Source organism: Phalacrocorax carbo, chromosome 1 (genome assembly GCF_963921805.1).
Source record: "Phalacrocorax carbo chromosome 1, bPhaCar2.1, whole genome shotgun sequence".
NCBI lineage: Eukaryota > Metazoa > Chordata > Aves > Suliformes > Phalacrocoracidae > Phalacrocorax > Phalacrocorax carbo.
The window spans coordinates 218,664,051-218,685,733 of NC_087513.1; the positions used below are offsets into that span (position 1 = coordinate 218,664,051).

General features: G+C 71.0%; 3 protein-coding genes across 8 annotated transcripts; all 3 read right to left on the reverse strand.

Moving 5' to 3' along the window:
- Positions 1-4,192, reverse strand: HPX (hemopexin). Its single transcript, XM_064441669.1, has 10 exons — positions 4,064-4,192; positions 3,730-3,800; positions 3,505-3,585; positions 2,813-2,967; positions 2,229-2,382; positions 1,730-1,942; positions 1,395-1,502; positions 1,037-1,167; positions 414-558; positions 1-334 (listed from the first exon to the last, which is right to left on the reverse strand). The coding sequence occupies exons 1-10, from the start codon at positions 4,135-4,137 to the stop codon at positions 108-110; spliced, it is 1,359 nt and encodes a 452-aa protein (XP_064297739.1). The 5' UTR covers positions 4,138-4,192; the 3' UTR covers positions 1-107.
- Positions 4,193-5,668: 1,476 nt separating this feature from the next.
- TRIM3 (tripartite motif containing 3) lies at positions 5,669-12,868 on the reverse strand. 6 transcript variants are annotated; one of them, XM_064441674.1, is made up of 12 exons: positions 12,778-12,868; positions 12,053-12,215; positions 10,031-10,268; positions 9,763-9,914; positions 9,500-9,680; positions 8,479-9,127; positions 8,284-8,387; positions 8,042-8,209; positions 7,790-7,970; positions 7,122-7,192; positions 6,856-6,996; positions 5,669-6,438 (listed from the first exon to the last, which is right to left on the reverse strand). In XM_064441674.1, the coding sequence occupies exons 2-12, from the start codon at positions 12,181-12,183 to the stop codon at positions 6,286-6,288; spliced, it is 2,169 nt and encodes a 722-aa protein (XP_064297744.1). In that variant the 5' UTR covers positions 12,184-12,215; positions 12,778-12,868; the 3' UTR covers positions 5,669-6,285. The 6 variants fall into 6 exon arrangements, with proteins under 6 accessions (XP_064297744.1, XP_064297743.1, XP_064297740.1 ...); XM_064441673.1 differs by having other exon boundaries at positions 7,802-7,970; positions 8,479-9,202; XM_064441670.1 differs by having other exon boundaries at positions 8,479-9,202.
- Positions 12,869-18,819: 5,951 nt separating this feature from the next.
- On the reverse strand, positions 18,820-21,525 carry LOC135313473 (FH2 domain-containing protein 1-like). Its single transcript, XM_064452530.1, has 8 exons — positions 21,454-21,525; positions 21,018-21,091; positions 20,537-20,750; positions 20,288-20,349; positions 19,780-19,882; positions 19,443-19,491; positions 19,288-19,358; positions 18,820-19,200 (listed from the first exon to the last, which is right to left on the reverse strand). Exons 1-8 carry the CDS (start codon positions 21,523-21,525, stop codon positions 18,970-18,972), a joined length of 876 nt encoding a protein of 291 aa, XP_064308600.1. The 3' UTR covers positions 18,820-18,969.
- Positions 21,526-21,683: the final 158 nt, after the last annotated feature.

The following is a 21,683-nucleotide window of genomic DNA, read 5'->3' on the forward strand; positions in this document are numbered from 1 at the left end:
TTGGGCTCTCCTGGCTTTTATTGCATCCCAGGTGCAGGCAGGCTGGGGCCAGCAGAGTCCTGGTGCCAGTGGTGCCATGGGGGCCCAGGTGGCAGCACCAGCCCCGGTCACTGGGGGCAGTGGAAGAAGTGAGTGGCGATGCTCTGGGGGGGCGCGGGCTGTTGGGCCCCCAGCAGCTGGGCCACACTGGCGTACTGGTGATAGCTGGGGCCATGGAAGAGGAAGACGCCATCCTTGGTGCACATGGCGCCGTCCACGTGGTCGTGGGGCAGTGGCACCGGCTCGCCCACCTGCCGCGGCGTCTGCAGCAGGTCCACCAGCCGAACACGGTTCCCTGCCAGCACAGCACCCGTCAGCCCCGCACTCCGGCAGAGACCCCAGCACCGGAGGGTCCCAGCGTGCTGGCTGCCCACCTGTGATGAGGTAGAGGTGTGCGGAGCCGGGGCAGGTGAATGCGGCATCGGCGCTGGGGACCCCCAGCTCCTCCTGCAGCGCCCGCGGGTAGCCCTGCACCCGCCGGTGGCCCTGCTCCGAGAGGAAGATGGAGACCTGGGAGCCCTGGGGAGAGCGGAGGGTGTGGGCTGCGGCAGGGACAGGCTTGGGGTGGCAGGAGAGGGAGAAGGTGCAGGCAGGTACAGGGTGGTGGGCGGGGGCAGGGACCGGCAGGGACAGGGGGCTGCCAGCTGGCTGGGCTGGGCTCAGGGCTGGGTTTTAGGGGTGCCCGGGGGCTCTGTGGGGTGGGAGGGTGGATCCAGGGGGGCTGGGGGCACTGCAGCATGCTATGCGTCTGCATCCCCGGGCTGCCCCGGGGCAGGGCTGACATGCCCGAGGAGCCCCCGTCCCGGGGGCTGTCGGTCCCCCAGCAGCCCCCGCGCAAGGTTTGAGGTGCCTGAGCTGCCCCGTCTCGGGCACAGGCCTAGGGGTGCAGCAACCCGGGGCAGGACCCCCGGGGGATGGGAGTCGGGGGGGGGGCAGGGCACGGGGATGGGGACGGGGACGGGGATGGGCACGGGACGGGGCAGCCGCGCGGTCAGACCTGGATCAGGTAGGTGCGTCCGTCCCAGGCGAAGGCAGCGTCCACCTCTCCCTCCAGCCCCGGCCATGTCTGGCCCAGGGGCCAGGCATGGTGCCCGTCCTGCCGCGAGTCCAGGCGGAAGGACAGACCCCCTGCGGGCTGCGTCAGTGGCCCTGCCCCACGGCCCTGCCCCACGGCACAGCCGCAACCGCCGCCCCCACACCACATCTCCACAGTCCAGCCGGCTCCACGCTCTACGGCCGCACGGAGCGGCTGGGGCCACCGTCCTCCGCGCCCAGCCCCACCGCCCCCGGCACTGCCACGGTGAGGCGTCACTGCCGCGCCCAGCCCCGCAGCCCCCCGCCCCGCCGCCCCTCACCGCGGAAGGCGTAGATGCGTCCGGTGTCGTCGGAGAGGAGGGCCTGGAAGGGCGTCCCGCTGCAGCGGTCACCGGCGTCCCCCCACGAGGTGTCCCCCGACCCGTGCCCTGCCGGCAGCGGCAGCGCTGGCACCAGGGCCGCGGCGCTGCGGGCAGGGGGCACGGGACGGGCACAGGGGCCAGACCCCAGGGCAGCCTGGGGTGGGGGTCCAGGGTCCCTCTGCCGCTGTGGGGGACCCGGGCTCAAGGCCCCGTGGGAGGGGGGCACCGGGAGGGTCCCCAGGGTGTGTCCCCCTCGTGCGTGTGGGAACCCTGGGCTGTGGCTGGGTGCTCACCTCGCCCTGGGCAGGGTATGAAGTAGTCACGGAGATCACGGGGGTACCCGGGGGGCACCTTGCCAGTGAGGGGGTCGAAGCGCTGGAAGCGGGTCCCCTGCAGGCAGTAGTACCGCTCCAGCCAGCGCAGGGCAGCGTCGCAAGGGCCCAGCTCCAGCCACGTGCGCGACTTCGTCACCCGCAGCGCCAGGTCAAAGGAGTACACCGTGTCCCCTGCGTGTGGCAATGGCACCGCCGGCACGGCTCAGCACCACTGGCATGCCTTGGCACCGCTCGGCGCAGCACGGCTCAGCATGGTTGGCACGGCTTGGAACAGCGGGCACAGCTCCCAGCACCTGAGCCCCTCGCCCCCCACGCCAGCACCTCCGCCCACCCACATCTGCCACCCCACGGCACTGCCTGGGTACAGCTCCCAGCCCTGCCCCGCAGCAGCCCCTCTGCACCCCACAGCAGCCGCCTGGCCATAACTCTCCTGTCCCCCAACCCCAGTCCCGCTCACCCTTGAAGAAGAGGATGGTCTCGCCCCCACACTCCTCAGGGTGGCACTCGACAGCAGCATCCACCCCACCGGGGACCCCCGGGAACTCATCCTCCACACGCCGGGGGAAGCCAGGACGCAGCTGCTCCCCAGCGTAGGCCCAGACCTGCTCGCCCTGGAGGTGCCCCACAGGCTGAGACCCACAGGCACCACCCTGGGGACACCCTTGAGGCTGGACCCGGGGGAGACCCCAGGACAGGAGTCCCACCAGGACAAGACCCCACCCCAGACCCACAGGCCAGGACCCCCCCAAGGCCCTCCCTCCTGGCAGCCCCAAGAACCACCCCCACGGATCGGCCCCATGGACTCACTCGGGGGGGTCCAGGCAGAGAGGGAGACCCCCACCCCTGAGCAGCCCACCTGGTCCCCCATGGTGGCACATCCACACCACCCAGCCTGGGACCCCCACCCACTGCCCGCTGCCCACCGCCCACTTCCCCCACCCTCTGCCCCCCACCCCCTGCCTGCTGACCCACACCCACCGCCTGCTGCCCCCCACCCGCTGACCCACTCCTGCTGCCCGCTGCCTGCCACAGTGGCCATGCCTGGAAGAGGTAGAGGCTCTGGTGCTCCTCGGGGTGCTGCCGGCGGTGCAGGCGCAGTGCTGCGTCCACAGGACCCCCCAACTCGGGCCAGGAGGAGGCCAGGGGGCGGACATGGAGCTGCCCCCCACCCCGGGAGCTCTCCCAGACCTCCTCACCTGGGCAGGTACGGCAGCTAGCCCCACGGCAGGCAGCGGGGGGCCCACGGCACTGCCCCACAGCCCCCCTGCCCCCCCACTCCTTGTTATCCCCCAGGGCCCCATCTCCACCCCATGTTTATCCAGACCCCCATTTCCCCTCCCAGGTCCCCCATTTCGATCTGCCCCCATGGACCCCATCTTTCCCCCCTCCAACCCCTCCCCATTTCCGCCAGACCCCATCCATCCCCCACATCCCATTACCCCCTCCCCAACCTCCCAGTGCCAAACCCATCGTCCCCCATTTCCCACGGACACTCCCCCCTCCAGTGACCCATGTTCTTCCCCAGTTACCCCAGCACCACAAATTCCATTCCCCTGCCCCCCATATCCCACTTCCCCCCACCCCCATGCCAGACACCATGTCCCACCATTTTCCCCAGACCCAATTCTCCTCCAATGCCCTGTGCACCCCCATCCCCATGCCCCCATCCCTGTGACACCCCCCCCAGCCCCATGTCTCTCCCTGCCCCCCGGCCCTGTGCCCCCCAGCCCCACCTCTGAAGAAGAGCATGGTGCCGTTCTCGCTGAGTGTGACGGCATCAAAGCTGGCCTCGTCTGTGCAGAGCTGGGCCAGGTCTGGTGGGGGGTCAGGATGGCACGGACCCCCAAGACAGACCCCCTGCATCCCACCCACTGCCCCACGGTGCCTGCCGTGCCCCACAAACACCTTGTGCCCCACACGTTACTCTGCCCTCCTCCCCCCATCCCACGGGCTCTCACCAGTGTCGTTGCTGGGGGGCTCAGCCCCATGGGGGTGTCCTCCTCCAGCTGCCTCCGGTTTTTTGTGGGTCCTGGGAACAGGCAGCACCGGGGGCTCACAGTGCAGCCCCCCCCAAACAGCCATGAACACACCCCACATCAGCACGCAGGCTGCCACATACCCCACCACAAACCCACCCCACATACCCCCCGCCCCATACAGCCCTCTGCAGGCCCCTGCCCCAGTCCCCCTGCTGCCCCACACCCCCAGCTGCTCCACATGCCCCCCCAGCCCCCTGCCCCCCACCCCTCCCCAGCGCCCCACGTGCCCCCCGCCCCCTGCAGCCCCACTCACAGTGGGTGGGCACACCCCAGGGCCAGGGCCCAGGCCAGGCAGAGAGTGGCTGTGATGACCCCCATGGTGTGCATGGGGCTTCTGCCACCCCGGACCCTATATGAGGCAGGAGGGGCCGTTGCACAACTGCCCTGCCCCATTGCTCAACCCGGCCCGCCCCACGCAACCTTTGTCGGGCCGGGGGGGGGCCGCAGGGCAGTGCATGGGGTGGGCAGGCCCCTCCCCATCATCAACCCCAACCCGGTGGGGTCAGCACAGGGACCCATAGCCTGGGGACGGGCTTACACCCCACTGCGGGGGATGGTAGGGCCTCAGCCTCAACGAGGCGGGGCTGGGGACAGGGGGGTCAGACCCCGAAAGTGTCAGGGACAGGGATGGGGGCAGGGTTCAGACCACCAACCCAGTGAGGCTGGGGACAGGGGGTTCAGACCCCAACACGGGAGGGCTGGGGCTGGTGGTTCGGGTCTCATGGAACAGGAACAGAGATGAGGGTCTAACACCAGCGGGGCTCAGCCCCTGACACGGTGAGGCTGAGAGGGCTTTCAGCCCCTCCGTGGGGTTCAGCCCCTGACACGGTGGGTCTGAGGAGGGCGTTTGGACCCCCGTGGGGCTCCGGCCCCGGTGTAGCAGCGCTGGGGAGGGGGTTCAGCCCCCCGTGGGGCTCAGCCCCTGACACGGCGGGCTGGGGAGGGGTCCCCCAGCAGGGTGCTGGGGTGCAGCGGGCAGGGGCTGGCACCGCCCCAGCCCCTTCCCAGCAGCCCCCCCTCCCCGTGCTGGGAAGGGCCTTGGCCCCGCGGCGCCTGTTTGCTTTGGCACCAGCCGTGCGGGCGGGGATGGCCGGGGGGGCACGGCCGGGGTAGGGGCGCACCCACTTGTGGGGCGCACCCCCGCCGTTACCTGCCCCATAGGCCCCTGCGTGCAGGCGAAACCCCCGTGGGCTGCACGTCCTGGGGGTGCAGAGCCCCGTGGCCAGGTTGCACACAGAGCCCACCCCCTCCCGGGGCCAGTATGGGCCAGTCCTACGCACTGCCTGCTCCCAGTACGGACCGGTCTGACCCAGTCCCTGCTCCCAGTACGGACCGGTCCGACCCAGTCCCTGCTCCCAGTACAGAGGAGTCCGACCCCGTCCCCACGCTGGGGTCAGGGCCGGCCGGAGGCTGTGCCGGGCAGGTGCCCAGCAGTGCTGGGGAGCTCCGGGCACGGTGCCCGTCCCCGCTCTGCCCGGCACTGCCCGCCTCTGCCGCTGCCTGGGGGTCCCACCATGGCCTGGGGGTCCCACCATGGCCCGGGGTCCCACTGCAGCCTGGGGGTATCACCGTGGCTCACAGGCCCCACCATGGCCTAGGGGGCCCACCACAGCCTAGGTGTCTCCAGAAGCACATCCAGGCACCCAGCCCCACTCAGCCCCTGCCTCCCCCGGTGCTGGGACCCTGCCCATCACCCCCAGCCCCCAGGACAGGAGTCCCACCACCGCATCCTGTGAGGCTTTGACCCAGGGAACCCCAGCAAAGGTGGTGCCATGGCTGTGACATGGATCCATGGGGTGGGAGATGCCCCTGCTCCCCCCACCCCCCGCCGTGGGGCTGGCAGTGCTGGGAGGCAGGGTACTTCCAGAATACTTTATTTTGTACATACAGTTTGTCAGCGTGCGGCAGCAGCCCCACACAGCCCCACCGTGGGGCAGGCAGGCACGCGCGGTCGCCCCATGGCTGGGGCTCGAGCCAGGGGAGGGGGCCACAGTGCTGGGGGAGCAGGGCCGCTGGGGGGCAGTGGACTCCGGGACCGGCCACCCCACGGCTGCCCCACAGCCCCCAGCAGCACACGCAGCCCCCCAGCCCTGCCCGGCGCCTCCCCATGCCCCACACGCTCCCATCGCCCCCACGCACCGTCAGGAGCCCCAGCCGCAGGGGCACTGGGGCTGCCAGCCCTGCCATGGTGCAGGAGGAAGGGCATGACCACGGATCCCCATCAGCCCCCGCCCCAGCCAGACCCGTCCTCACCCCTGCTCTGGGCCCGGCCGCCCCCCAGGATAAAGTGCACATGAAGGCCGGGGCGGTGCTTGGGGGGCAGCGACAGCTGTGGGGCTGCAATGGCTGTGGGGCAGCGATGGCTGTGGGGCAGCTGTTGCTCGGGATGCCCTGCTGCAGGTGCTGTCCCGGGGGGCCCGCGGGCCCTGTCCTGGCGTGGCAGCATCCCCAGCCCCAGCCCCAGCCCCGTGGCAGCTACTGCAGGTAGCGATAGGCCTTGAAGCAATGGTTGCCAGAGTCGGCCACCACCACGTGTCCGTCGGAGGTCAGGGCCAGGCCCTGCGGCCCATACAGGGGGTCGGCGGCCGTGTTGATGTAGGAGAGGAAGGAGCCCGAGCTGTCGAAGACCTGCGGGGACAGGCAGAGACATGCTGTCCCCAACATTGCTGCTGCCACTGCTGCCCAGGCACCCCACCGCCATGGAGGGACCCCACCGCCATGGAGGGACCCCACCGCCATGGAGGGACCCCACCGCCATGGAGGGACCCGGCCTGCCAGGACCTTGTCCCCACTCTGCTGAGCCCCCCCCTGCCTTGCCCTGTGGTTCAGCACTTGGGCTACAAACCCTGGTCCCCGGCTGCCACCCCTGGCCTGCGCCGGGGCTGCTGGCGGGACTCGCTCCCTGCAGTGGGACGGGGATGGGGACAGGGACGGGATGGGGAGGGGATGGTGCTGGCCCAGCACCCCTGGGGCCAGGGCCGCACGGGGGGCTCTGCGGGCTGCAGGGCTGCGCCCCCCGGGGCAGCGTTTTGCCGGTGCCGGTACCTGGATGCGGCTGTTACCCCAGTCGGCCACGATGATGTTGCCGTTGGCATCGACGGCCACCCCCGTGGGGGCGTTGAACTGCCCGTTCCCCTCCCCGTGAGACCCGAACTTGAAGAGGAACTCGCCGTCTGCGTTGTACACCTGGGGACAGCGGATCACTGTGGGTCACCCCAGCACACAGCACCGGCACCAGCCCCAGAGGGTGTGGGGCCGGCATGGAGCCGGGGACGCTGACGACCACCCAGCGCCTGCCACACGGCACTCACCTTCACCGAGTGGTTGTGGAAGTCGGTCACCACGATCTCGTTCTTGTTGTTGACCGCCACGAAGTGGGGCCCTGGGGAGGGGAGGGGGCTCAGCCCAGGGATGGGGGGTCCCAGCCTGGCACAGCACCAGTGCTGCGGGGACAGGGGGACGCCCCTCGGTCCCACGCCGGGGAGGGGACAGCCCAGGCCCCGTGCCCGGTTAGCGTGGTTAGTGCTGCACGAGCAGCCGGTGAGGCCAGCACGAGGGGGTTAGCGCAGGCAGTGCCCGGCCCCCCATGGCTGGAGGGGGTGCCCAGCCCCACAGCAGGACCAGCACCAAGACCCCAGAGGCCTGACCCACAGGGACAGAGCCCACTGCCAGAACCAGAGCCCATGACAACAACCAAGAGCCCCGAGCCCGAACCCAGAACCAGAGCTCAGAACCAAAACCTGAGCCCAGAACCAGAGCCTAAGACCAGAGCTTAGAACCAGAACCAAAACCCAAGCCCAGAACTAGAAGCAGATCCCAGACCCCAGCCCAGACCCCAGCCCCAGGTGCCCCAGTGCCAGCTGGGCGTCAGCCGCCCTCAGCGAGGTGTGCGGTACTCACCGGCCCGGCCCGGCCCCGGTGCAGCGGGAAGCCAAAGGCATGCAGTAAGGAAGAGGGGACTTGCCAGTCGGTGTATTACCATCGAGTGTACCTGCAAACTGCCGCTCAGCCGTGCCGCGGCTCCCGAACTTGGTGACGAGTTTGCCGTTGGACTGGAAGATGAAGACGCAGCAGGCCTTGTTGTCCACCACGATGATGTGGCCGTTGCGGTCCACAGCGACGCCCTTGGGGCCCATCAGCCGCCCAGCCCCGATCTTGGTCTGCGGCCGGGCAGGGGTGTCATGGCCGGGTGCGGAGCCGCGGCCCCCCCTCCCGGCCGCTGCCCCCTCACCTTGAACTTTCCCTCAGGGGAGAAGATGCTGACCCAGCGGTTGTCGTAGTCTGCGATGATGATGTCCCCATTCATGTCCACGGTGACACCAGTCGGGCGCTGGAGCTGGCCAGGGGAGCGGCCCCGCACCCCGAACCGCAGCCGGAACTGCCCCTCGTTGGAAAACACCTGTGGGGGGCAATGGGGGGGGGTCAGCTGGGTGGGGGGCTGGGCCGGGGCAGGGGCTGGGGCCGCGGTCCTACCTGCACACACTGGTTATTGCTGTCGGCCACCACAATGCGGCCACTGCTGGAGGTGGAGATGCCCTGGAGGTTGGTGAACTCCCCCTTCTCCCGGCCACGGCTTCCTGCGGCGGGGAGGCGGCAGTCAGGGGGGGCCCACCTGCCCGGGGGAGCCCCAGGGAGCCCCTGCCACCTCAGGGAGCCCCCACCGCTCACCCACGCGGAAGATGAGCTCGTCCTCGATGGGGTTCTCCTTCTTCTTGCCGCTGCTGTACATGCTGGAGGGGCGCCGGACAGCCTTCTGCCGGATGTGCCCACTGCTGGGTGACTTGACACGGCGCTTGACGTCGTCGGGAGAGGGGGGCACGTCGGAGGCCTTGACGGCACGGACACGGAAGGGGCTGCCACGGATGGGCTGCCCGTAGAGCAGGATAGAGAGGAGGAAGTCGCCCTCGGCACGGGGGGTGTAGAGCAGCTCGTAGGTGCCATTCTTGTTGTCCTGCACCTCCGCCTCGGCTGTGCCGCCGTCCGGCGCCGTCACCTGGAAGCGCAGGCTGGCGCTGCCGCTGCGCACCAGCTCCCCGTCCTTGTCCTTGGTGGTGACGCTGAGCGAGGAGGGCTGCCCCACCACGGCGTGCCGCAGCCCCTCACCCGTGGCCACCGTCTTGTGGGCTGTGGCACTGGTGGTGATCAGCACGCCCAGGTTGAGGATGGACTTGCGGACACCCTCCGTCTCCACCACGTAGTCAAGCTGGGCGTTCTCGTGGGGGTGCTCGGGGAACTCCTGGCTGGCCAGCTCGCTCAGCCGCTCGCTCATCTGTTTCTTCACCAGCAGCACCTCAGTGGCGGTGCCGTGGTGCAGCGCCTGCTCGGTGAAGGCGCAGCTGCTGAGGATGCTCTCCTGGCCCTGGCGCAGGGCGTCCAGCTGCGCCTGCAGCACCTGCCACGACAGGGCACGTCACCCTCACCGCCGGGCCGGGACCCTCGCCGGCACCCAGATCCCGGCCGCAGCTCCGGCCAGCCCCGGCAGCTCTGCACCTGGAGCCCGGCTGCCCAGAGCAAGGGCTGCCCAGAGCCCAGCCGCCTGTGCCAGTAGGGCTGGCGGAGCTGCTGGCACGGCCAGGGCACGTTCACCCTTCTCCAGGCGAGCCAGGCAGGCACAGGGGAGGGACACTGGCACCGTGGCACGGAGGCATGACAGTGTGGGGCACGATGTTGTGGGGCATGGCGGCGTTACCTTCTGCTTGGCCCCACAGGTGGCCTCCAGGTCCCGCACCAGCAGCCCCTTGCGCTGCCGCAGCGCCGTCTCCAGCTCCTCGAAGGTGCTGCCAATCTCCGACACTGCCTCGTTCTTGCGCTCCACCAGCTGCTGGCTGATCTCCGACACCAGCCCGATGGCCGCCGCCAGCTGCGGGAGCCTGCGGAGGAGCCGGCGCTGGGCGCGCGTCTGGCTCCACTGGGGGAGACCCTCCCAGAGCCCGGCCCCCCCCATCCCCGTACCTGCTCCTGACGGCATCCAGCTGCTGCTGCAGGGCCGCCTTGTGCTGCTCCACCACATCACGCAGCGGCACGGTGACGTGCTCCCGGTGCTCCCCCTCTGTGCACTCGCGGCACATGGCCGTCTCGCAGGGCTCGCAGTAGAACTCCATCACCTGCGCGTGGGCACTCAGGGCTGCCCGTGATGGCCCCCCTGGCACCCGGACCCCACAGCCCTCCCAGACCCACACAGCCCCTCCCCAGACCCCCACAGCCCCTCCAGATGACCCACCTTGCCCTCGTGGTTGGGGCAGGAGAGGGGCTGGCCGGTGACGGCGCTGACGGGGTCCAGGCCGTGGCCGGGGTGGGGGCCGCAGCTCTCGGGGTCCCGCTGCAGCACCTCCATCAGGTTGGTGATGAAGAAGTTGTTCTGCAGGGCGGCGACGCCGCGCTCGGGCAGGATGGAGGTCTGGCGGCACACGGGGCAGGACAGGGTCAGGCTCTGGGGCGGGATATAGTTCTGGAGACACCTGGGGCGAACGGGGACAACCAGAGGGTCAGGACCCGCACGCGGCGGGGACAGGGGGCAGAGGGACAGACGGACGGACAGGAGGGACCAGGGTGCATGGGGCAGGAGCAAAGGGACAGGGCCAGAGGGGCAGACAGGCAGCAGGACAGACAGGCAAACGGACAGGAGGGCTGCACTGGAGCATGCTGGGGTGCAGGAGTGAGGCAAGGCAGACAGCAAGACGGACAGATGGACAGGAGGGACCAGGGTGCGCGGGGAAGGAGCACAGGGACAGGGCTGCAGGGGGAGGCAGACGGGACGGATGGACGGACAGGAGGGCTGCACTGTGGCACACAAGGCAGGAGCAGAGGGACAGGGCTGGCAGAGCAGACAGCAGGACAGACAGACAGACAGACAGACAGGAGGGCTACACTGCAGCACACCGGGACGCAAGAGTGAGTGTGGGGGCCGGAGGGGCAGGCAGACGGCAGGACAGATGGACAGGAGAGCTGTGCTGCGGTGCCATGAGCAGCCGCCGCCAGGGCCTGGAGGGGTGGACAGACGGACGGACAGGAGGGGACAGGCCAGGTGGACCAGGCTGGGGATGGGGCTGGGGCAGATCCGGGGACAAGGGAGGCTGCGGGAGGGTCTCTGGGGGGCACAGAGAGAGCAGACATCAGTACAGAGCCCACCGCTGATGACCAGAGCCGCAACCCCCAGCCCAGCTGTGCCCGCAGCAGCCCCCCGCCCCCCCAGCACCGCCATGCAGCCCCCCGCCCCCCCCAGAACCCAGCACCAGATCAGCCCCAGCTGCCGCAGCCCAGTGGGTGGGTGGCCATGCGAGGCTCAGGGGGAGGCTGCGCAGCCCTTGCGGAGAAGTGGGGGGCGCAGGGGCAGTGGGGTCCTGGCCCCCACATGGGCGGCCGTGTCAGGCGGAAGGCAGCCATGGAGTGGGGGGGGCCCCCGGCTCCCCACCCCTGGGGGTGCAGGGGGACTTGGCCCCAGCTCTCACTGGGAGGGGCAGGGGGGCACAGGGCTGCCATGGGTCCTGGCTCACCACCAGCTGTGGAGGCCGGGGGGTAGAAGGGGGCTCTGGCTGCCCCATGGCAGGTGTTGGGGGACATGTGGGGAGGGCGGGCTGAGGCGGGCACCTCCGCTCTCGCTGCGGGTTTGGGGGATGCTGGAGGGATGCAGTGCTGTACAGCTGGGAGGCAGCAGGGATGCATGGGGGTGCAACAAGGTGCAGCAGGGATGCCGTGGGGATGCAGTGCAGTGCCACATGGGTGCAGCGGGGATGCAGTCGGGGTGCAACGGGGTGCAGCAGGGGTGCAGTTCACACTGCATGCGGGGACTCCAGCCCTCCTCCTGCAGAAGCTGCGTGAGGGGCTGCTGGGGGATGCAGTGGGACGCAGTGGGGGGGCACAACAGGGCCCAGAGTGCAGCAGAGGGACGCAAGCTGGGGGTTGCAGCAAGGCCTAGCAGGACACAGCAGGGCTGGGGGCATGGGGGGATTGCGGGGGGCGTGCAGGGGGGCCCAGGGGTGCAGCAGGTCGCGGTCAGGACACAGGGGTCCCAGGGACACAGCAGGGCAGAGGAGGGGTGCAGCGGGGACAGGGTGAGGACACAGCAAGGCCCGGGGTTGCGGAGGGGACGCAGCAGGGATGCAGCAGGGCACAGGAGGACACACCAGGGAGACAGCGGGGATGCAGCGTGGCCCAAGGGCACAAAGGGGATGCGGTGGGGTGCGCGGGGCAGGGGCACAGCAGGTCGCGGTGGGGTGTGGCGGGGGGCACGGCAGGGTCTCACCTCTCGCAGAAGGTGTGCAGGCACGGCAGCACCTTGGGGTTGCGGTAGCGGTCGAGGCAGATGCTGCACACCAGGAACTGTTTGTCAATCTGCCGCACCACCGGGCTGGCGCTGGCCTCCCGCTTGGCCATGGCGGCGTCCCCGCGGCCCCACGGCGCTCAGCCTGTGGGCGTGGGCGGTCAGTGGGGCAGCCCCACGGCGCCCCACAGCCCCCGGCCCCGCACGGTCACGGCCCACGCTGCCCCACACACCGGGCCCGCAGCCCTCGGCCCCACGTGCCCTGGGGGCCACGGGTGGGGGTCCCCCGCTCCGGTCCATGCCCATGGGCCCTGGGTGCCCAAAGCCAGACCCACACATCTCTGCGACCCACAGCCCTGCCCCGCACCCCAGCGCCGGGGTGCGCAGCCCCCCCCCCCCCGCCCCAAAGCAGTGGGTTCCGGGTAAAGCCCCTGCCCGTCCCCCGGCACCCCCACCACCCCTCTGCCCCACGACAACCCCTACCCGCCCCACGGCACCCCCCCGCCTGCCCCACGGCACCCCTGCCAGCCCCCCAGCACCCCCGGCAACCCCCGCCCCACGGATCCCGCTGATCCCGCCCCTCGCCGTGTCCTGGACACCCCCGGGCTGGGGTCCCCCAGCATCCCCCGCCCCACGGGGACACGCCGCCTGCCCCCCGCGCCACAGCCGCCCCACACGCGGGCCCCCGCGCCCCCAGCCCCGCTCACGGCGCTGCGGCGGCCCCGCACCCCAGGCCCCGGCCCGGCCCCGCCCCGGCCGCCATTGTGCGGCACCGCCCGCCCCGACGGCACCGCCCCCGCGCGGCGGGGGCACAGGGGGAGGTCCGGGCACCGGGGGGGACAGCAGGGCACGGGGGGGGGGCGTCAGTGGGGCACCGGAGGGGATCCCGGCACCGGGGAGGGGAACAGCACGGAGGGTGTCAGTGGGGCACGGGGGGGTAGGGCTCCGGGCACCGGGGGGGGTCCGGGCACCGGAGGGGGGGATCAGTGTGAGGGCCAGCGGAGCACGGGGGGGGGGTGGGGGGCATCTGGTCACTGGGGGCGGGGGAGTCAGAGGGGTACCGGGGGGGGTCAGCGGGGCATGGGGGGTCAGCGGGGCATGGGGGGTCAGCGGGGCATCGGGGAGGTCTGGGCACCGGGGGGGGCCCGGGGAGCCGCAGCGGCTGCGGGACCCCGCCGTGATGCTGCGGGCACGGCACGGCCACACGTCCCGCCCCTCCTTGTCCCTGTGTCCTCCCCTGTCCTGCCCCTGTCCCCCAACCTCGTGTCCAGGCCCCCACCCCACCGTCCGCAGCCCTGTCCCCCCGCCCTGCATCCTCCTGTCCCCGGCGCCCCCTTGTCCCTGTCCCCCGTCCTTCCTCTCCCTGATCCCCCTTCCCGCCTTGTCCTGGTCCCTCCAAGCCCCAGCCCATCCAGGCTGCTCGCCACTCGCGACAGGCCGGCGCTGCCCCCACCCCATCCCTGCCAGACCCCCCACCCCCGGGCAGGCCTGTCCCACACCCCATCCCCACGCGTGACATCTCCACCCGTGCAAACCCCATCCTCCTCCTCGCCCTACTCACCCCCTACGCAGCCCCCTCCTCGCTCCAGCCCCCCCCGCGGACCGGCACCGCGCATCCTCGGCCCGGCCCGGCTCGGCGCGGCAGGACTGCGCCAGGGATGGGCAGGGCAGGCAGCTGCCAGACCGGGCCGCACCACGGCGGGGTGCCGGGGGGGGCGCGCGTTTTTTACCCCCCGGACTGCGCCGGGACGCCCCCCCGGACGCCCCACTCGGGAACGGCGACGCGTCGCGAGCGACGTATCGCCGTTCCCGAGTCCGCCGTTCCGGGGGGGGTGCCCAGCGTGGGGGTCCGTGGGGGGGAGAGCAGGACCCACCCCCCCAACAGGAATGGTCGGGTCCGGGCTGTGGCTCTGCAGTGGGGGGGGCTCCGGGCGCGCCTCCTGCATCCCGGGGTACCCGGCTGTCGCCACAGCAACCACATCCCGCCCCGCTCTGCCCCCTTCTCAGTGAGGGGGGGTGTCCTGGCTGGGGGACCCCAAAGTGTGCGGGGGGGGGGGTGCAGTGTGCCTTGGGGGGGCTGGCACGCGTGCCGCCTGTCCCACCCCCACACACACACCTTGTGTGGACACAGGTGGGGCAGAGACCACTCGCGGCTTAAACGTGGGGTGCCGCCGGCCCCGGGGGTGCAGGGGGGCGGCACCCCCCCGCAGTGACATGGGGGATATGGACACGCCCCACCTGCGCAGGGTGTGCACGCGCTCCCGCCTGCACACGCGTGTGTGTGTCCCCATGCCTTCTGTTGCCCTCGGGGGACGCCCCCCCCCCGAGGATCCCCCAGGGCCACCGTCCCCCGCCCGTGCGCCACGCGCCCCGGCACACGCCCGGCACACGCCGGCTCACCTGCCCGTGGGACCCATCCCGCTGCGGCACCAGGCCCCGGGTGGGCGGCGGGAGGGACGGGGGGGTCCGGCAGGGTGTCCCCGCGGCCGGGTCTGGCCGCGTCCCGCGGTACTGCTGGGTGCTGGGCGTGGGAAAGGCGCCGGAAGGTGGGCGGTGGCCGTGGACGCTGCGGGCGTGGGGGCCCCGGGGTGCACACGCACACCCACGTGCGAGCGCACGCGCGGCCATGGTGCAGGGCCGGCTCACGCCGGGTGCGGTGGCCGTGGGTGCGGTGGCCGTGGGTGCGGTGGCCCTGGGGGGGGGGGGGGGGGGGGCTGTCCCCAGCCGCGTGGCGGAGCCAGCCAGGCGGCATTCCTGCCTCACCCCATCGCCATCGGCCAGGGCCGTGCCAGGGTCGCACCGCAGCCACAGCCACGGTGGTGGCTGAGTGAGGCCCGGGGGGGGGTGACCGGGGCGAAGTCACACCCCCCCCCCCCGGCCACCCTGCCTGCCCTCCACGGCATCGTGACGGGGGCTGCGGTGGCCAGCGACGGCCATGGGTGATGATGGTCCTGACTCCAGCAAGGCTGTTGACGCCACCTCCCACCATCCTCCTGTTCAAGGCAGGATATTATGGTTTGGAGGGCTGGACAGCCGGGGTGGGGACAAAACCAGGTTGGAGGGCTGGGCTCAGAGGGTGGTGGCTTATGCTCTGCCTGGAGGCAGGTCACAAGTGGAGCACCACAAGGACCAGCCCCAGGACCTCTCCTGCTTAACAGCTTCAGCTGGAGATCTCCTTCAACATCTCCAGTGCAGGCACAGAGTGCATGCTTGCCAGGGTCACAAATGACACCAACGTGGGGAGGGTGAAGCACCTCGAGGGCCTTGGGTGGGCGGGAGGAATGGGCTGACAGGAACCGCATGAAACTCAGCAAGGACAAATGCCAAGTCCTGCTCTGGGAAGCAGAGCACCCCCGCAACAGCACAGGCTGGGACTGCCAGGCTGGGGAAGCAGCTGCAGGGCAAAAGTCCTGGTGGTCTGGGCAGGCAGCAAGTGGGACACAAGCTACGATGCACCCTTGCTGCAAGGAGAGCCCAGCATCACCGTGCCCTCTGTGAACAGGGGCACAGCTAGGAGGTTGAAGGCAGGGATTATCCTCCCCTCCGCTCAGCCCTTGCTAAACCACATCTAGACACCACATCTCGTTTTGGGCCTCCAGTAGAGGAAAGACCTTGACATACTGTGGTGAGTTCAGGGGCGGCCACTGAGCCGGTCGGTCTGGAGTCCCTGCCCTGTGAGGAGCTGCTGAGGGACCAGGGCTTGCTCAGCCTTCAGGAGAGAAGCCTGCAGACCTAACAGCAAGCTGCCAACACTGATGGGGAGCTTAGCAAGGAAACAGAGCCCGGCTCTTCACAGTGGTGCACGACAGGAGACAAGAGACCGCGTCGGTTCAAATGAGGACTTCAGGCTGGATCCGGGGGAAATTTTTTTCCCTGTGTGGGCCATCCGGTATTGCAGCAGGTTGCCGAGAGAGGTTGTGCAGCCTCCATCCTTGGAGGTTTTCAAGATGCTACTGGATGAGGCTTGAGAGCAGCCTGCTCTGACTCCACAGCTGCCCCTGCTTCGAGCAGGGGGTGTACAGTGCCAGGACCCCCGCACCCCGGGGTCACCTGGCCAGCCTGGGCCCTCTCTTCAGCTCCACTCCCCGTCCCAGGTCACACTCGAGGCTGGATTGGGCCCCCCCAATGGCCACACAGGACCAGCTGCCTGGGTGGGAGAGACCCGCACCGGGGTCCTGAGGCCAGGTCGCGGTGATGGGAGGGCACACGCAGGCCCACTGACTGGTTGGGGTGGCCAGCCCGGGCACAGCTCCCACAGGGGACAGGGTCCTGCACCACCTGCCTCCGCGCCGCCTGGCACGGCCAGCACCAGCCCAACAACGGGCGCAGTGACAGGGCTGGCGGAGGGCCTGCTCAGCGAGGACGCAGCCACGGGCCGGCCCCAGGGCAGTGCCAGGCAGGGGACGTGGCTGCTGCGGCAGCAGTGCCAGGCGCTGCAGCACGGCCGCGGAGCCGCAGCATGGCGGTGGCAGGCAGGGAACTGCAGCCACGGGGCCCGTGGGCAGCAGGGCCAGCACTGCGCTGTGCCGTGCCCGGCAGAGCCAGCTGGGCACCACCACGGCCTTGTGCGATGGTGAGGGGCAGCATGGGGCAGCAGGCAGGCCCGGAGCGTGGCCACCACCAGCGAGATCCTCAACATTTATTATCACAACAAACCAGATGGGAGCAGGGAGGCCGGGAAGGATAAAACCAGCACCCAGCCAGGCGCCCCGGCAGCCCCTCAGCTGGGAGGGTCCCCACGCCCCTTCCCGCCCGCGAGGCGCCGGAGGAAGCCAAGCAGGGCAGAGCCCTCGGGGGGGTGGCTGAGGATGGCTGGGGACACTCCAGCTCCCTTGGGGCCCCACGCCGCTGGAAGAGGCCAGCCAGGTTGAAGAAGGGCGCGGGGCTGGTGGGGGCTGAGGCTGCAGCTGGTGGGGGTGGCTCGGGCAGGTTGGGCTTGGAAAGCCCTCCCTGCCCACTGGCTGGGGTGCCCAGGGAGGGCTGGTTGCAGCCCCCCACCTCGGGCAGGGCCAGCAGCGTGGGGGCTGTGTGCCACCGCAGCAGGGCCGGGGGGGCTCCGGGCAGCCGGGCAGGACTCTGCAGAGTGGGGGGGTCCCGCAGCTGGCGGGGGCTGGGGGCATCATCCCCCCCGCGGGGTGGCCAGGCAGGGCTCGGAGATGGGGCATGGGGAGCAGATGCTGGGGCGGCTGGGCTGGGGCGTGCGTGGGAAGGGGCTGTGCCGCCCTGCATCCCCGGGCACCACGTCCCATGTGGAGCGTGTGGCGATGGAGTGACGCTTCAGCGGCTCCCGCTCCCGCTGCTGCCGCCGGCACTGTGCCTGCTCCCGCGCCCGGTTCTCCTGCGGGGCAGAGGTGGGTTGGGGCCGGCTGGGCGCTGGGTGGCAGAGCCGACAGCAGCCCCGGGGGTACCGGGGGTGTGGGGGGCCCGTACCTGCACGGCGGCGAGGAACCTGCCCGCAAAGCCGTGCAGGACAGCGCACAGCTCCTGCAGGCCGCCGGGCACCTCGTCCTCACAGAAGAAGTCGAGGGTGGTGGCTGCGGCGTGGTGCATCTGCCCCAGGGCGCCCCACGCCCCGCACAGCTCCTCCTCAGCCGTGTGCAGGAAGGGCTGCAGCTGCGGCCCCAGCCCCTCAGCGCCCAGGCTCTGGGCCCCCTCCAGCTGCCCCGCCAGCCGCCGCAGCTCCCCCTCCACCTCCGCCACCTCGATCCTGCGGAGAGGCGTGGGTTGCCTAAACCCCACTGCTCCACACCCCCCCACTGTGCCCCCCGCAGCTGGGACCCCTCCTGTCCCCCTGCTCCACCCCCAGTGGGTGCCACCCCGTGGGGCTGGGTCCCCGCTCGGCCCTGGGACATGGGGACACCCTTACCTCGAAGCCGGGCCCCACATGCTGCAGCTTGTGGGGGAAGTCCAGCAGGCTCTTCTCCACCCTAGCCGCCTCCTGCAGGCGAGAGGGGCAGCAAGCCGCCTCTACCGTCCCTGGGGCACCCCCAGGGCCCTGGCAGAGCCGCCAGCTTGGGAGAGCCAGAGCTCAGGGGGATGGCAGAGGTAATCCCCCGACTGCCTGGGGGATCCAGGGGGCCAGCCCGGGGCGTGTCCCCCTGGCCAGACACGCTGCCAGGTTGCTGTTGCAGTGACTTGAACCAACACCTGCAACCAAATGGCCAGGAAGGATAAAAACGTCCTCGAAGGCACACAGGGCTTTGGGGGGGGTGGGAGGGGTGGCAGCGGTGACCGGAGGGTCCAGACCCAGCCAAGGAGGGGGAGGGCCGTGCCAGTGCTGAGGGCAGGAGGGAGAGATGGCAGCAGCGCCGGGTCCCTGCAGGCAGAAGCGCAGCTGCCACTGGGCAGAGCAGGGGCGGGCATGGGAAAAACTGCACTGGAGCTCATCTGCCGGGGAAAACAGCCTCCCCTGTGTGCGGGCAGGGCACGTCCCTGCTGGGGCGGCATGGCTAGCGACCTTGCACAGGATGTGGGAGCCAGATCCCCCCAGGGACATGCTGACACCCGCAGCCATGGAGCCCCAGGCCAGCAGCGGCACCGGGCTATGGGAGGCAGCGGGGACGGCTGTCGGTGGCACGCCAGCAGGAGGGAACAGGCGCACGTGGCCGGGCTGGCCCAGGGCCTTCAGTGGCCGGTGGGCAGAGGAGCTGCCGCAGAGCCCAGTGCCCCCCGGGGCAGCACGGCTCAGCCGGGCCACACTCCCTGTGCCGGCTGGCGGCTGCAGCCCAGGATGGAGCCAGGCACCTCCGTGTCAGCCGCTGCCCAGAGAAGGGCCACAGGGATGGCGGGCAGAGGACAAGGACAGGCCCTGACCATCGCAGCCACATCTGAAGCAGCCCCAAGGGCCAGGGAGAGGAGTGAGGGGGTGCACAGGGACCACCTTCCATTTAGGAACCCCATCAGGGAAAAGCCTGCTCCAGACACAGACCCAACGCTCTGCCAAGGTTGAGTCCCCCACAATAAACCCAGCCCCAGCCCCAGCAGTGCGGGGAGGCCAGATGCTGTGGCCCCACCACACTCACCATGGCCACGAAGTGCAGCAGGTCCATGCCTGGCTCATTGGCCTTGGTGTCGGGCAGCTTCAGGAGTGAGGCGATGTGGAAGCCGGCAACGCTGCCGGTGTAGCCACCCTGGGAGCAGAGCAGGTGAGTCGCCACAGCCCTGCTGCAGCAGCAGGAGTGGGAGGCAGGTGGCTGGCCCCCTGCGCCATGACTCACCGTGTTCAGGTGGTTGCCGGTGCTCAGGATGAGGTGGAGGATGGTGTGCAGCTCCTCGCACTCCAGCAGCTCTGGAGGCCAGCCAAGGGGTGAGTGGGGGCAGGGATGGTGCCCGTCCACCCCACGGTCCCAGTGCACCCCTCAGTGCCGCTCACCAACGGCAGTGTCTGTCAGGGTCTGGATGGAGCTGTGCAGGGTGTTGAGCTGGGGAAAGAAATCCTCCTTCAGCAGCAGCAGCTCCAGGCGCTGAGTGTAGCTGGGGGTGAGCGTGAGGGTGAGCAGGTGTGTGCGCAGGACCCCCCGGCACATGGGACCCCCATGCTGCATGGTACCCCCAGGCTCCCACCTGGGCACCTCTGTCAGCAGCAGCATGAAGAACTCGGGGTCGGGGAGCTGGCAGAGGCTGCAGGGGAAGGAGTGGAGCTGGGCCACCTGTGGGCAGGGAGGGGTGTCAGGGGGGCTGCCGGGGGAGCCCCCCACCCCAGCCCTCACCTCTGCGGCACTGGGCAGCATCCGGGAGAGCTCCAGCAGCCTCTCCAGCCCATAGGGTGCCCCGACGCCCTGCTGGATGTCCTGCACGATCTGGCGGACAGGCCTGGGGGGATGCATCAGACACGGGTGACCCCCCAGCCAGTGAGCAGCACTCTGCCCCCCGATGGGGTAACACCCCCCCGGCGGCCCGCAGACACCCTCCCCATCCCTCCCAGGGGGTCAGACGCCAACACAACCCCTGCAGTGGGCACGTCTGCGGGACCCCGGCGGGGGAAGCAGGTACCTGCAGCGTCCCCCATGCCGGGACCCCTGGGGACAGGTCCCACCCTGGGCGGGATCGGGGAGACACGGGTGTCTCCTCCAGCCCTCCGTGTGCGGGGCCCGCACTGTCAGTCCCCTGGGGGGTGCAGGTTGCCGGGGGGGGTGTGTGGGGTGTGACGCCCGTGGGGGGTGGGACAGAGTCCCGCGGGGGTGTCCGGGGGGGTCCCGGGGGGGCAGCTCCGCTCACCGCTTGACCTGCTTGAGGAAGACGCCGAGGGCGAGGCTCCGCTTGGGCTCCAGCAGAGCGGCCTGGGGGGGGGACACGACACGGGACACGAGGCGGTCAAGGCACCGCGGGGTACCCCGGGGGGACCCCGGCCCGGAGGGGGGGTGTGTCTCACCGCGGGCGGCGGGCGCTGCCCCGCGGGGCTCTCGGAAGAGCAGCCGGAGGCGCGGCAGGTGGAGCGGCGGCGGGGGCGGCCCGAGGGGCCCAGACCGAGCGGCGGCCGCGCACCCGCGCCGCGGGCACCGGCTCCCAGTGCAGCGCCCGCAGCCGCCCGCCCTGCGCGGCCGCCGGCGGGGAGGGCAGCGCCGGGGGGGGGCGGCGGCGCGGGGCGCCCGTGGCCGAGACGGGACGGGACGGGGCAGGCGGGACGGGGCGGGGGGCTCGCCGCGCCCCCTCGCTGCCCCGGTCCCGGCCCTCCCCGGGGCTGCAGCCCCAGCCGGAGCCGCGGCCGGGGAAGGGGAGCCCGGCACCGCTGTAGGCGCCCGGCGGCTGCCCCGCGGGACCCCCCGCGCCCGGCCGAGCCCCCGGTGCTGCCGGCGGGACTGCGGTGACAGACGGCGCCGAGACCCCCGGCAGCAGCGGAGACCCCCTCCGCCCTTGGGGAACGGCCCCCGCCGACCCCTCTCCTCTGGGGTCGCGCCCCAGCGGCCGCTACCCCGGCTGGAATGGAATTGCCCGGGCAGCCCGGTACCGATTGCCGTCGGCGTTCCGGGAAGGTGAAAACGGCTGTGAGGGATCAGAGTAGAGGCCCCAGGACCCACAGGACTGTGACGGCAAACAGCCGCAGATGCCCAGGGAGGGCTTTAGGACGAGCAGGAGCCCTCAGCGTCCCCTCCCACCCACCTGAGCCAGGGCAGGGGTCCCTGCAGCACCTCCTGACGCATTTTCCCCTGCGCACTTGTCCAGCTACTTTTTCAAGCCCCGCAGCAAGGTGCCGCACAGCCGCGATGGGCTCTGCAGCACCAGCTGACTGTCCAAACCCGATGATGCCTGGCCGTGTCACAAGGGTCCCTGCCTTTTTGGGGCCTGCCTCCCACCGGCTCCGGGCGGCCCCGTTCCCACCGCAGGGCAGGCCGGGCTGGAGGAGCCCCGAGCTCCCTGAGACATGCTCCTGCGCAGTCGCTGACCTGGGCAAGGCTGTGCACCAGCAGGATCAGGCACTGCGGGTCACCACTCCAGCCCCTGGCCACCACCTCCATATGCAGGGGGCCGAGGGAGCAGAGCCCCTGCAGCTGGGCTGGGTGAACGCAGGGGCTACCCTGCCGTCGGGGCACCTCTGTTGCCTCCCCAGGCCCCCTGGCTCCAGCGCCTGGAGGTCCGCAGCAGGACGAGTCTGCAGCCATCAGGGAGGGGCACC